A 15,059-nucleotide genomic window follows, 5' to 3' on the forward strand; every position below is an offset into this window, starting at 1 on the left:
TCCCACTTTAATCACTTATTCTGGTTAACTAGGTCTGAAGCCCAGCTTCTCCTACGCTGCCGAGGGATGGCATGGGATGCCAATGCTCTCCACAGTTTGGTTTTATGGGACAAAGCCTCTGCTGCTTCACCCTAGTCCTAGTCATTGTCAAACGTGGGCTGGGACATGTTTTACTTCTTTTGTTTCCTCACTCCTCAGGTAGACGACTCTTCCACAGGATGGGTGTGGGCTGGCTGAGGTCCTTGGCTATTTAGAACCAGTTGCCTCCTCTGATCTCAGAAGTTGAAGCATCATTAATGGTGTCCTGGAGCCGTAGTTCTATAAGGCCTTCCTTGAACCTGAACAGCTCTGTCTCCCTGGGGACCCCACCCCCCCACCAGAGACGCTATGCTCCAGTGACCCTGCTTCGTAGCTGGCTCCTCTCGGCCAAAGATTCACTTCCTGCTGTTCTGGCTGGGCACCAATGAGAAGAAAAGGAGAAGACCAGGATTTATAGATGTGCCACCTCTCTCGGAGCCCAGTACCCTGCGAGAGAGAGTGCAAGATGAACATAGATGATTATGAGAACGTCAGCCTAGGGAAGCCGTCACCTTGGCCACTTGGTGAGTTTCTCCCACAGCCTATTTTCTGCCTGGGTCTCCTTTTCCTCCACCCATCTTCCAAGTCTTCCAAGGAGCTTGTGAACTCAGGGAGCCATTCTGTGTTCTAAACTGGGGTTTCTGGGGGCAGGTGTGAGAAGGATTTTGGAAGGGGATTAGCCTTTGAGGTTTATCCCTTTGGGAATCTGAGCATCATTTGATTAGCGTTAGCTCCTATCCAAGATGGTGCTGCTTGAGGTTGTGGGTGTCTATGAGAGGAGTCAATGAGATGAGAGAGGTGAGTTCATCCTCTCTTAGCTGTCTGAATGGGAGCTGGGGGTCAGGTCAGCTCTTGCAGCTACACAGGGCAAGTTCAGCATAAGGAAAGTATCGGTATTACTGTCTCTGTAAGAAAACCTCCTCTCTGCCCTGTACCTATCTGTCTGTACACAGTGGTCTGCAATCCTCTCTCTCTCATTAGAACATGAACTCCTTGAGGGCAGACACTGGGGTTTTTGTGTTTTTTCTTTTGTTTGTCTTTCCAGCACTTAGCATAGTGCCTGACCATAGTAGGTGCATCATAGATCCTTCATGACTGGACTTGATGATGAACTCTCTCCCTCCCAGGACAGTTCCTCAGGATAGAGCCACCTCCAACCCACAAGACTCCAAGGATGGCCCAGCTGGCCCTGGTTCTCTTGGCTCTGGCCTTGCTGGCCTCCCTCACTGCCATCGTCATTCTTTGTAAGTTTGTGAGTGGTTTTTGGCTTCGCGTTTGTGCTGCCTTCTCCTCCCTTGCTATGTACTGGGGTCATTATTGCCTCATTAAGCTCCAAGGGATCTGGAATAATTATCTTGGTCCATCTACCTGTCTCCAGGAAAGATCTATACAGAAACCATTTTAAATGAGAAAAACAGATAATAATGATAGCCAACATTGATACAAGCAGGTCCCAATTAGTACAAACAAGGAATCCCATCATTTACATTAATTGGGACCCAGATGCCTGGCACTTTAAGGTTAGCAAAGTGCTTTGCATACATTATCTAATTTGGTCCTCAAAGCAGGGTGGAGTGTGCTATAATTATGCTCCATTTACAGCTGAGAGAGATTAAGTGACTTTTCCAGGGTAACACCATTAACAGATACAGTAAGCGTCTGAGGCTGGATTTGAACTCAGGTCTTCCTGTCTCCAAGTCTAGTGTTCTACCTACAACTCAATCTTGCTTCTTCTGTGTGTCTAGACCAGTGCCTCATACTAACTGGCACTTAATAAATGCTGATTGATGGATTGTAAAGAGCGCTGGATTTAGGGTCAGAACACTTGGGTTCTTTTCTTGGCTTTTCTCATCACTACCTGTAGGATTTTGGGTAAATGTACATATCCTCTCTGGCTCTCAGTTTCCTTATCTATAAAATGAGAGGTCTCAGGTAGATAAAAGAATTATCAGGCATTTATTTATAAGGCAGCTCAGTGGTGCCATTGTTCATAGAGCGCTGGGCTTTGAGTTAGGAAGACTCCTCTTCCTGAGTTCAAATCCAGCCTTAGACACTTACTAGCTGTGTGACCTTGGGCAAGTCACTTCACCCTGTTTGCCTCAATTTCCTCATCTGAAAAATGAGTTGGAAAAGGAAGTGGTAAACCACTCTAGTATCTTTGCCAAGAAAATTCCATATGGGGTCATGAAGAGTTAGATGTAACTGAAACGATTCAGTAACAACGAAAGGCATTTATCAAGTCCTTACCATGTATAAAGCACCTTTGTATAATAACTTTGGGGATACAGATATGTAAACAAAGATGGCCCCCGTTCTCAAGAAGCTTAAATCCTGATAGGGAGCGATCACATGTATAGGGGAATGACAGCCAGGGAGGATGGTGTTGGCTTGGAAGGCAGAGCAGTGACCTTTGATGTAGTCTCTACTCTAAATTTCTGGTTCTAAACATAACATTTCATATTTTTGAAGATTTGGTTGCCAGGGCAACCCATTCCAATGGTTTTTATCCTGTGTACTCAACTCCCATTTCTTTTACACTATTTTCAGAGAGAGTTATTGTTTTTGGTGGGGTAGGGCAGGAGCAGGACATGTGCTTTCATCAGGGTGGGAACTCCCAGTGTGGAAAATTCTTCCAGTGGTGCAGTCTGTACCTTATAGTCTTTGAGAGTAGTTTGACAAGCTGAGAAGCTAAGTGAGTTGCCCAGGGTCACACAGCTGGTATATGTCTGATGTGGAACCTGGACCCAATCCTCCTGCCTCCAAGGCTGACTTCCTATCCACTGCACCATGCTGTCTTTGTATTAGGGTGGGTTAGGCAATTTCCTTTTGTGAAGAGAACGAAGTTAATAAAGGAAGCCAACATGTCCAGGTCACCTGGGCCATAAGTAGAAAATCTGGTTTCAATAGCCATCTCTTCTCCTTTGGGGCTAGACTCCTTTCACCTGGTGAAGTCTAGACCTTGGCATGCTTATTCAGGAAGGACAGACAGTGATGGGGCCCAATCATTCCCATGCTCATTTTTCAGGATTTCAGTGTTTTTTTGTTCCCTCCTAGGGAGCCTGGCCTGGAGAGTGGCTATTGACTTGGCAGACAGTATCAGCATCATTTTTACCTCACAGTACAGATCTGATCCTGGAGGTATTTATGAACCAGGGCTATAGGACAGAAAACCAAAACTGGGGACTGAGGAGAGTAGAGGCAGGACAAGGGACCCAACCAAGGTCCCTTGGCTTAATGCTTGCTTTCTTCTATTCAGGAGGATGAGGCATGCCCCCTCTCAACTGAAGAAACCAAAGGGCTTCTGAGTGAGCCAAATACCCCAAGATTCCCAATAGTCTCTTTGAATAGATCTGTGTCCCCTTGAAATCTGACACTACCCAACCTTAACTTTTTGATGTATTAGATTTCCAGGTAGAAACATGTACAGGAAGTGGAGAGGCCCAGCAGAAGGCTTACCTGGATAATATTACCACCTTGACTGCAGAGTTGCAGATGTTAAAAAGTCATTTGGAAAGCTCTAGCGTTCAGACGTTAGAGACCAAGAAGACCAGGAGTGACTTGGAAGATGTCACAGCATCTAATGCTGTCATGGAAGGGTTAAAAGGTTATTTGGAGACCATTACTGTCCTCCCTGTCAGCATCCATCAGATACAGACCAAGGCCTCTGGAGTGGACCCTGAGATACCAGAAGACCCCACGGAGGAGGACATAGAGTTTGGGAGGGGCACTGAACCACCTGCAGGTCCCATAAAGGAGACCCTAGAATTTCGAGGGATGACTGAGACACCTGAAGTCCACGTGGAGAAGGTCTCAGCAACTGTTGAACTTCAGCCAGATGTGAAAACATTAACAGACCTTCTAGGGACTGTTAATGCCTCCTACATTGCAGTGAGAGATGAGTATAGTACGTTCATGGGGTCCTGTGGGATTGGGGAGGTTTTTTCTACATTTTCAGCATTTCAGCTCATAACAATAGCTGATATTTGCGTAATGGTTAAAGGATTACAAAGGGCTTTTTAAAAGTCATCTTATTTTTGTAAATCTTAATAAGCATGACTAATATTAGAATCATAGATTTAGAGCCGCAAAGGACCATGGAAGTCATCTAGTCATCGACGGAATGCTGGGTTTGTTGTCAGGGATACTCAAGTTTGAATCTTGCCTCAAATACTTTCAAGCTGTGTGATTCTGGGCAAGTCCTTTAACCTCTCTCAGTCTTAGCTTCCTCATTTGTAAATTGGGAATAATAATAGTATCTCTATCATCATCATCATCATCATCATCATCACCACCACCATCACCTAGGAGTGAATTGAGCCATAGAGGGGAAATGACTTTCCAAGATTAGCAGAGTCAATATTTGAACTCAGGTCTTTTATAGATTATTTGACAGAAACTTCTCACTCCAAAGTGACCAATAATCTCTTAATTTCTAAATCTAATGGCCTTTAAAAAATCCTTTTCTTTCCTGACCTTTCTGAAGCCTTCAACACTGTTGACCACCCTCTTCTCTTGGATACTGTCTTCTCTCTAGGTTTCTGAGATACTGCTTTTTTGAGATTCTCCTCCTACCTGTCTGACTGTGTCTTCTCAGTCCCCTCTGCTACATCTTCATCCAGATCTTGCCCACTAACTGTAGGTGACTTCCCCAAGGCTGTGTCTTGAGCTCGGTTCTCCTCTCTCTGGGATCATTGGTGTCTCCCTTGATAATCTCATCCACTCCCATGGATTCCATCTTCTATTCAGAAGATGATCAGTTATGTTGAGTCAGTCCAAGCCTCTATCCTGACCTCCATTCTCATACTTTTGACTGCATATTGAACAGCTGAAACTGGATTCTTGAGCCATGGATATGTCAAACTCCATCTGCCCAAAACCAAATTCACAATCTTTCCTCCCAAACCCTTTCTCCTTCTACTGTCCTTCTAGGCTCACAGCCTCAGACTCATCCTGGACTTCTCACTCATCCCAACCCCACATTTCCAGTAAATTGCTAAGTCCTGTCATTTTGATCTTCACCAACATTTCTTGTATACACCCCTGTCTTTCCTCTGGCACAGTCATCACCTTGGTGCAGGATCTTATCATCTCACGCCTTGATTACTGCAATAGCCCAATGGTGAGCCCCTCTACCCCAAGTCTCTCCCCACTCCAGTCCATCTTCCCTTCAGTTGTCAGTGATGTTCCTAAAGTGAAAATCACCCCTTAGGTGACTCCATATGCTCCCTGCCTTGTTCCCATCATCAACCCCAATCTGTGACCCATGATGTCATACCCTTACTTCATACACTCCTTATTACAGCTAGGATCAAAATACAATCTTCTGTTTGGCTTTTAAAGTCTCACAAACCTATCCTTTCCTCTCTTTCCAGTCTTATACCTTTCCCCTTCCCTGAACACTCTTCAGTTCAGTGACAGTGGCCTCCTTGGCATTCCTCACCCAAGATCTTCCATCACCAGTCTCCAGGCATTTACACTGATTGTCTCCCATGCCTAGAATGCTTGTCTGCCTCACCTATGATTTCTTACTTCCACCTAGTCTCCACTGGACTCTCACTGTCTGTAGGAAGCCTTTCTCTGCCCCCCTGGCTTCTAACACCTTCCCTTTAACACAAGCTTCATTTACGCTGTTTAACTCTTAGTTGTCTACTTGTCTTCATGAACTCTTTGAGAGCGGAGGCTGTTTATACCTGTCTTTGTATCTTATGTGCTCTGCACGTAGTTGGCTTGTTAGGAACAATCTGTATCATTATCCTGTCTTATAAATTAGTCAACTTGGGCTGAGAAAGGTTAAGTGCCATGCCCACTCTCCTTCCTCCATGCCCGGCATGGTGACTGGTATGTGTAAAATTGAAAATTGACTTTAATTCTTCTTTTAAGACTTAATCAAGCTGGCATGGGTTTAATGCTCTCCCATTCTGTGTAAGTTCAAACTCTTTACCTCTGTAAGGTCACCCTTCACCTACACTTCAGAGTAACTTGCATAAAGGCCAAGCTTTTGTCTTTTGTTCAGTGTTTCTGTCACTTCTAACCCCATTTGGGATTTTCTTGGAAGAGGTAATGTACTGGTTTGCCATTTTCTTCTCCAGCTCATTTTACAGATGAGGAAACTGAGGCAAATAGCTTAAGTGACTTGCCCAGGGTCACATGGCTAGTAAGTCTGAGGCTTGATTTGAACTCAGGCAGGAGTTTCCCTGATTCCAAGTCCAGCATTCCATCCACTGTGCCACCCACCACAGACTTAACTCAAATTCAAATTGTTTCAATCAAAGCCTTTGCAGACTATACTCATGTCTGCGGATCAATCCTATCACCTGCAGATTATTTCCATCTCTCAGCAGGGAAGTAATGGGGAGTAGCTGAGATGATACTTCATTCATCTACTCATTAAAATGCCGACCAATTGAGATTGTTGATAATGTCAGGTTAATTAGAAGAAAACACATTACAGAGCTGGAGATTTTGCTCTGTTTTCTTGCTAATTGTTACAAAAGACCCTGCCAGCCTTCACTCAGGGTCTTTGGTCATTGACCCAATTTATTGGTTATTGCTAGCATAACTAATAAATTAATCATGCTCAGAACCTTCTCTCTTAGTTTACCTTAATTTTGCTTGTGACACACAGACTAGGTATTTAATAAATATTTGATTGATTGACATAATAGACATCATTAGGTATGTGGAAGGCTGTTATAGGGAAGAGGGATTAGACTTGATCAGTCCTACTGTGTGCCAAGTGCTGCACTAAGGGATGAGCACACAAAGAAAGGCAGTTCAAAATCCAGTGAAGAACACAATATGCAAACAAAACTATGCACAAACAAGATACTTACAGGATAAATGGGAGATAATCAACAAAGGGAAAATATTAACATTACAGAGAGTGTAATTTTAGTCCAGAAGGGGAAGAGTTAAGAGCTACTGTTAGACTCTAATTTGAATCCAGGTCCTTCCCAATGTTAAATCTGATGCTCTCACCATCACACTACCCTGCTTCATCATTATGGAAAAGGTCTGGGACATGGCACCCTTACTGGTTAGTTACTGCTAAAAACTTGACCTCCTTTCTAGAGAAATACATAATTGTTTCTGCAGGGACCACTGAGCCCAAGAGTTTGGGGCTCTGGCCGAGCCTTCCCCTTTCAACGAGCATTTATTAAATGTTTATTATACGCTAGGCATTATGCTAAGCTACTTTCCCTTCTCACTTCCCTTCCAGAGATCTAGCTTGTCTCCTGCTGTAACCACATCTCATTCAATGAATAGTGCAACATTCATATTCCTGGGGACCTGTAGGGCCAGGGAAAGTAAAGCTAGCACCCTTCTCCACCATTGGTGGTCATTTTATCCTAGCTCATTGATTTCTCTGCTCTTTCTTCTCCACAGGGACCATCCTAACCCTCCTCTCTAAGGGCTGGAAGTTCTACAATGGAAACCTTTATTATTTTTTCCAAAGGAGTAGATCCTGGTATGAGGCTGAAAAGTTCTGTGTATCATGGGGGTCTCATCTGACATCTGTGGGCTCAGTGGAAGAACAGGTCAGTCCTTCTAACCATGATTCACAGCAAAACTTGGGAGAATGCGGGCATCATTCTTAAAGATGTTCCCCTCTCAGGGCAGGGTTTGATTAATTCTAGAGGGGGGCACCTCAAACAGTGACCGTCCTTGAGCTGTATGAGGCTTTGTTGGAGGAGCTGGACATGCTTAGTTTGGAGAATCCAAGACTTGGTGGGGGTTTGCCCAGGCTGTCTCTCATGCCTAGAATGCATTCTCTCATCTCTGTTTCTCAAAACCCTTGATTTCCTTAAAAACTCAGCTCAACAGCCTGAAGTCATTCCTGTTCTCCTCTATCTGCTCATGCCCCTTTCAAAATTGTCTTAGATTGATTTCTTTTATACTTATAGAAATACTTGTTGCCCCCCCCCCAATAGGATATAAGCTCCTCAAAGAGTTATTTCCCTTTGCAACCCCAGTGCCTAACACATGCCTGGCACATAGTAGGGGCTTAATAAATGCTTGTTTATTGACTGATTGACTGGTATGATTGCCATTTTCAATATTCGAAGGGCTACTTGTGGAAGATGGATCGGCCTTGTTCTGCATCGGCTCCAGAAGGCAGAACTAGAGCCAATGGATGGAAGGTGCAGAGAGGTCGATCTAGGCTTGGTGTCTAGGATAACCTCCCAACACATGGAGAGTGAAGGGAGCTGTCCCTGCTTAGTGACCAAATGCAAGCACACATGTAGAGTGTTTTTGCACATGTTAACACACACTATATACATACTGGTTCTGCTGTTGCTGGTGTGGGCTTTCTCATTGGAGACCTTGATGTTGAGACTGGATGATCACTCATCAGTAAAGTCAGAGAGGATTCTTAGGTTGGATGGAATGGTCTCCAAAGCCTGAGATGTTGTGATTCCGAATTTATTGAAGGCAAGGTCTCAATGTTATTTTGAAGGGGCTTCCCCCCATGATAAAGATTTGATGAGTCCAGAGAGGAAGCCCCTCATTCTGAAGGAAGTCTATCGGTGTTTAATATGGTCCATATCTCATACCTGCTCTGGTTCCCTAGGGTAGTGGTCTCCAATGTTCTTTTGATCATGTACTCCTATTAGTAAGATATTATTGATCATGCACGCTTAATAAATGCATATTTACATATCAATTCCAGATAGTTATCAGCAAGTACACAGGGAGTAGGCTGAAGTAAGTGAGTGGTATAATAGATAGAACACCAGGTCTGGAGTCAAGAAGACCTGAGTTCAAGTCCAGTATCTGATACTTACTAGTTGTGTGACCCTGGGCAAATCACTTAACCACTATTTGCCTTAGTTTCTTCAACTGTAAAAAGGGGATCACAATAACACCTACCTCCTAAGGTTGTTGTGAAGATCAAATGAAATATTTATTAAACTCTTAGGATAGTACCCAGCACATAGTAGGCACTCAATGAATGCTTTCTTCTTTCCCATCATCTTATTATTACTTATATATTATATATATTATGAATCATTCACAAAAAGAGATTTTAAAGGAATGTAATCAAGGAGAAATAAATATTCTAAGCAAATTTTATATATTTTATTTATGAATAAAGCATAGCCCTCAGTGGATGCTGATAGGAGAATTGGAGCAACAGAGTGTTGAAGAACCATGAATGAATGAATGGACTCCATTCTATTCATTCATTCTATTCATTCATTCATTCATTCACTCAAGGAGAGTAGAAGAACCCAATTGGAGCTACAAGCACCCCAAACAGCTGACTGTTCTATTTTACACAGTTCTAACATTTGATGTTTGTATCCCATTTTTGTGCATTCCCTGGGGTGTACACACCCCACCTTGGAGACTATTACCCACCCCTTAGGTCACTCCATATGCCCTCTGCCTTGTCCCCAGCATCAACCCCCCTCCATGATGTCTGCCTTCACCTCCTCTGTGCTCATTGTGTTCTAGGACTTCCTTATCAGGAGAGCCAAGGGCATTCCCTACTGGATTGGCCTGACCAGCTTGGGTACTGAGGGCGTCTGGCGTTGGGTCGATGGGACTCCCTACAAGGAGACTGACAGCAGAAGGTGGGTCCATAGCTGCCATTTTTCTGGGCACATCCTTGCCTACACAAGCTCAGAGAGATTCTGAAAGCTTTCCCTGGAGCCCAAGCTTGAAGAAAGATGAGACTTCCCTGGCCACATTCTGCTCTCAGACTCATTGTCCCTGCAGCCCCCTGAATATTCATTTGCTCTCTTACCTCTTCCCCAGACATCAGGTATGAACATGACTCCCTTGAGGTTGTGGCTTTGTTTGCCTCCCACAAATCTCTGGCATTGCCACGAATCCCATGCACCTGTTGCCTTCTCTTCATTCATGAAACCACCTCCCTTGTATGGGGTCTCTTCACCTCTCACCTGGTCCTTGTAGATCTGCCTGACCTCACTTTCTCCCAACCTATTCTTTCCCAGGCTGCCAAACAAAGTAAGTGCAACACTTTAAAAAGTATGAACTACATTTGCCTTTTTTCCTGTGGAGAATGTAAGCCTATTGATGGCAAAGAGTAATTCTAGCAATTCTCAGTTCTAAATAACAGTTCCACCCCCAGCACCTGGTAATGGGGAGCCTGAGCCCATCGGGGCAGGTAGGTACTTGCTTATCCTGGGGGTCAGCCTCTAATGGGCCAATTTCATTCCATCTTTTCAGGTCATTCTCCTTAGCTGAGAAAAACAGAAGGAGAATCTAAGTTAAGCAGATCTGCCTTCTGGCCTCAGCTGTCCCGGGTTTGTCCTCCCCATGCAGTTGCCCTCTGTCCCCAACATAGCTGAGGCCCCTTTTGATTGTCTGAGCTTTCCTTGCTGGCTTCCCTTCACTCTGAGCATTAGCATCCCCTGACACTCTCCATAACGGCCATGCCCGTCTTTTATTGATTCTGTTACCCACCATTGCTCCTATCTTCTGCATTTAAAAAATCTACAATGCTCAGGGAGTTCTCTGAGCATCCGAATTTGTTCCTTCAGACCACATTCATCTTCCCCTCTTCATGAGACCTATTTCATCTGGTGGTTTCAGAACTTGACTTTTGAGAATTCCCTGTCCCTCCTTGACTGACTTCCTCTGTCATATTTGGGTCCTTGGGAAGAAGCCACGTTTGGGTCTGGGCATGAGAAAGGAATAGCTGACTTCAAGTGTCTGAAAGTCTTGTCTGAATTCTATTTGCTCTGTGTGGCCTCAGAGGGAAGAACAAGGAGAAAGCAAATTTCAGCTTGATGTCAGAAAAAAATCCTCTAATCATCAGCAGTTTAACAGACTGCCTTGGGAGGTGGTGGGTGTATTGGAGGGCTTTAAGCAAGAGCTTAGTGACAAGCTATTGGGTGCAGTGGAGACAGGAAGTTTTTGCAGGCATAGGTCAGACTGAAAGCTCCTCTGGCTCTGAAATTCTGTGGCAAAGAGAGGAAGTATTTATTAAATAAGTACCTTTTTGAAAATATCTCATTTGATCCTCACAATGACCTTGGAATGTAGGTGCCATTACTATCCCCATTTAACAGTTGAGGAAACTGAGGTAGACAGAGCTAAAGTGACTTGCCCAGGGTCTCACAGCTAGTAAGTATCTGAGACTGGATTTGAACTTAGGTCATTCTGACTCCAGGTCCAGGACTCTATCCACTGCATCACCTAACTGCCTAGGCACCTAGCTGATGGCAGATGAGGCTGAGAGAGTCTGAAGGCCCTGCGTAATCTATGGGGGAAGAACAAGGAGGGGAAGGAAGGCAGAGGGAAGATGGAAGGCTGAATTCCCCTGCTGTGGCTCTGACCAGCTAAGCCTTTCTCCCTGAATTGAGCCCAATCTTTTCCAAGGCCATCTCTTCCCTCCCATCATTTCAAATATATTTGGTGTTACCCGGCCTCATTTCATGAAGTTTTCCTTTCATTTTTCTCTTATTCAGTTTTGTGATCAAACAATTCCATTTAGTCTCTAAGTGGAATTTTTATTGGGGGCTGGTTCCTAAGTTTTTTTTTTTTAATTTCCCAACTCAATAACCTTTAAATGATTGAATTGGTGACACAATGCACCAGCTTCACCGCCTACCCTCACCATTCAGTGCCGGTGCACGCTGTGACCAGACATGCTCCCTTTATGCCTCAATTGAAAGCATTTACAAGATCTGATTATCTGCATCAGCAGAGGAGTCCCTGTTCATGCTGGAACAGAAAAGGCATGGCTCGGGCAGGCTACGTTGCTATGGTAACAAGCTTCCCTGTTGCCTGCCTCCCCTCCTGGGTCCTCCATTGCTGCCTTGGCCAGCCTCCTTTATGTCTTTAGCACTTGGGCATCTAATGGCCTTAAGTCCCTGACCACCAGTCCTTGTCTGCCCTGCTGTCCCCCTATCAGCCATCTGGTCTACAAGCCGTCTTTGCTGTATCAGGATGCCTGAGACCAGTCATCTGAATGACAGTGTCCCCATCGGTCCCTCTGCTGGACTGAGAGGGAAGAGCGGAGGGGCTGGGGCCAGAGGAGGACAAAGGAAATGAGACATTGAGGCTTCCTGAAGAACCAGTTTAATTCAGTTCAATTCAACAAGCATTTATTAGGCTCCTACTGTGTGTTGGGAACTGGGCAGCAAAGACAACGTGAAAGAATCCTGCCCCCAAGAAATCTACATTCTCCTGGGGGAGGCAACATGTCTGCAGGTAGATGTATATAAGCTACATCATTTTATATACTTCTATTTATAAATAGATAGCTATGGCTTAGTGGCTAGAGAGTCAGCCTTGAAGTCAGGAGGATCTGTGTTCAAAGCCTACCCCTAACCTCTCAGTACTCTAGAGACAGCTGCTGGTGCAGTGGATAGTCAGGAAGACCTGAGTTCAAATCTGGCTTCAGATACTTACTAGCTGTGTGACCCTGGGCAGGTCAACCTCAGTCTCCTCAGCTGTCAAATGGTGTTAAAAATACCCCATCCTCTCGGGGCAGTTGGGAGGCTCAAATGAAGTAAGGATTATAAAGTGATTAGCACAGCGCCTGGTGCATCACTAAGGGCTATATACACATTTCCCTTCCTTCCCTGCAGGCAATGTGTGTCAGAGATGGGACAAAGTTTCCTGATCTGAAGTCAAACCCCCAAATTCACCACGCCATCCTTTGATTGCCTTGTACATGTTGTTCAGTCTTTTTCAGTCATTCCCAACTCTTTGTGATCCCATTTGGGTTTTCCTGGTGCAGACACTAGACTAATTTGCCATTTCCTTCTCAACTCAGACGGGGAAACTGAGGCAAACAGGGTTGAGTCACTTGCTCAGGGTGACACAGGTAGTAAGTGACTGAGGCTGGATTTGAACACATGAAGATGAGCTTTGCTGACTCCAGACCCAGCGCTCAGTGCACCAGCACAGGAAACTCCCCCGTGACTTTGTAGGTGCTTAGTGAAAGTTTATTGATTTGGCTTGTGTTCAACCTCCCAGTCTCCTCTCCATTTAGCGGCCTTTACTCCGACTTTACTCATAGTAAGAATGTCAGCATCCAAATGGTCCAATTCATACACCCACCTCTTGTGACAAGGACTTAGAGTCCCAATAGTTAAATGAATGTTTGTGGATGGTCTAAAACCTGGGTAGTTGTCAGCCCCATCTGACTCTCTCCATCTTCAGGGGTGGAAACACGGAAGGGCCTCCATGGAATCTGAGATCACTTTTGGATTTTTATTCGTTCCTTGGGTTACCACAGCCAAAAAATTCATCTCCCAGTAGCCGGCTTCCCAGTGGCCTTAGATTTTAGAACTTTAAGGGAATTTAGGGGCTGCCTGGTTCAAACCCCTCATTTTAGAGATGCAGAAATGGAGTCTCAGAGAGAGGCTGAAGAATTTGGAAACAGTCAGTAGGCAACTCCTCTAACTCCCAGTCTGGCAAACCACCCAGTGTGCCATGATGGTGGACCCTTGCACTTCAGCCACAGTATAGAGCAGGGGTGGGGAACCTGTGTCTTTGAGGTCACATATGGCCCTCTAGGTCCTTAAGTGTGGCCCTTTGACAGTCAGGGTCACAAATGAGGACCTTGAGGACCACATGTGACCTCAAGGCCCGAGGTTCCCCAGCCTTGGTCTAGGCTTTGTCAAACCTGCTAGAGGTTGCTCCTACAGGTGTAGCTTTGAAGAACTCAGAGTCACCTCTGGGTCATATTGAGGGATCAGAGGACTCTTTATAGCTCAGGTCACCAGAATGACTTTGTCCATTTTAAAATTTTCTTTTCTTCCCCAGGTTCTGGATAGAAGGCCAGCCACAACCCTGGAAGGCAAGAGGCAATTGTGTGGAGATACGGGTCAAGGCCCTGAGTTCATGGAAGGAAAGGGACTGTCGAGGTCAACTCCAGGGTTTCTGTAAAAAATCTCTCAGGAGGTTTGAAGAGGACCCACATGTAGGCCAGAGGACAGAACTTGCCTAGGATGCTGGTGGCCCATCCTCAGAAGGGGAGAACAAAGTGGGCCACACCTCTCCCTGCAGCCACAAGACCACATTTATGGTCCCTTCTGACTTGGCACGGGGCTTTTACATTGTCACTTCCTGAGGACACTTAACATCTGATTTATTCACATTTCTTTGGTAGTCTATATTTCCTCCTTGGAGGTACAACTGCTATAGAGGGAGTGCTTTAGGAAGACTGAAAATGCCCCTAATTTGAGCTTGATCTTGAGGAAAGTAAGAGATGACCTCTGATTTCTGCTGAGTCTTTCAGAAGCTTACAGGGAATCTGTGCTGAAAGGGAGAAATTGGGGCATTATTTTCATTTTCATTTCACTCTGAAATTCTGAGAGTAAACACAAGACAAAGAATAAATTTAAAGAATGTTCAAGGGAACATATACATTTGAAGCAGGACTTATCTTCATAGACATTACAATCTAATAGGGAGATGATAATAGTAGTAGTAGTAATAGTGGTAGCAGTGGTAGTAGTAGTAGTGATAATAGTAGTAAGAACGGCTAAATAGTGCTTACTATATGCCCGGCACTGTGCTAAGTGATTTACAATTATTACTTCATTTTATCCTCACAGCAACCATGGGAGCAAGGTGCTATTGTTATCCCCCTTTTACAGATGAGGAAACTGAGGCAAATAGAGGTTAAGTGACTTGGCCAGTGTGACACAGCTAGTAAGCATTGGGGCAGAACGCACAATCTTACCTGGCAAATATGTTACAGAAGGGGCAAAACCAAGCTGTGTCAGGTTCTAATGGTAGTATTCTTGTGCAAGAGGAGAGCTTTTCAAGGAAGCTTCATGGCAGCCTTAGACTTCAGGAGGGAGAACTTTTCCTGACAATGAGAGCTAAACAACAGTAGACTGGGCTGCCTGGGGATGGAGTCCTCTCATTGGAGTACTTTAATCCAAGACTGGATGGCCACTTGTCAGGGATGGTTTTTGTGGTAAGAATTCTAGCCCTAGTACACATTGACCTTCTAAGGTCCCGTCCAGCTCTGGAATCTTATAACTAAT

At 44.8% G+C, this 15,059-nt stretch overlaps 1 protein-coding gene across 1 annotated transcript; it reads left to right on the plus strand.

Moving 5' to 3' along the window:
- Positions 1–496: 496 nt before the first annotated feature.
- LOC138146185 (C-type lectin domain family 4 member K-like) lies at positions 497–14,132 on the plus strand. Its single transcript, XM_069067890.1, has 6 exons — positions 497–602; positions 1,206–1,322; positions 3,482–3,982; positions 7,465–7,616; positions 9,538–9,656; positions 13,828–14,132. Exons 1-6 carry the CDS (start codon positions 497–499, stop codon positions 14,009–14,011), a joined length of 1,179 nt encoding a protein of 392 aa, XP_068923991.1. The 3' UTR covers positions 14,012–14,132.
- The last annotated feature ends 927 nt before the right edge of the window (positions 14,133–15,059 follow it).

This window comes from Petaurus breviceps, unplaced genomic scaffold (genome assembly GCF_028583685.1).
Source record: "Petaurus breviceps papuanus isolate PSGF00001 unplaced genomic scaffold, PetGlider_PUasm1.0 139, whole genome shotgun sequence".
Classification (NCBI taxonomy): domain Eukaryota; kingdom Metazoa; phylum Chordata; class Mammalia; order Diprotodontia; family Petauridae; genus Petaurus; species Petaurus breviceps.

Coding starts and splice junctions, on each gene's coding strand:
- LOC138146185 (XM_069067890.1), top strand. CDS start 497: ATGTGCCACCTCTCTCGGAGCCCAGTACCCTGCGAGAGAGAGTGCAAG. Junction 7,617..9,537: donor TGGGCTCAGTGGAAGAACAG/GTCAGTCCTTCT, acceptor ATTGTGTTCTAG/GACTTCCTTATCAGGAGAGC. Junction 9,657..13,827: donor AAGGAGACTGACAGCAGAAG/GTGGGTCCATAG, acceptor TTTCTTCCCCAG/GTTCTGGATAGAAGGCCAGC.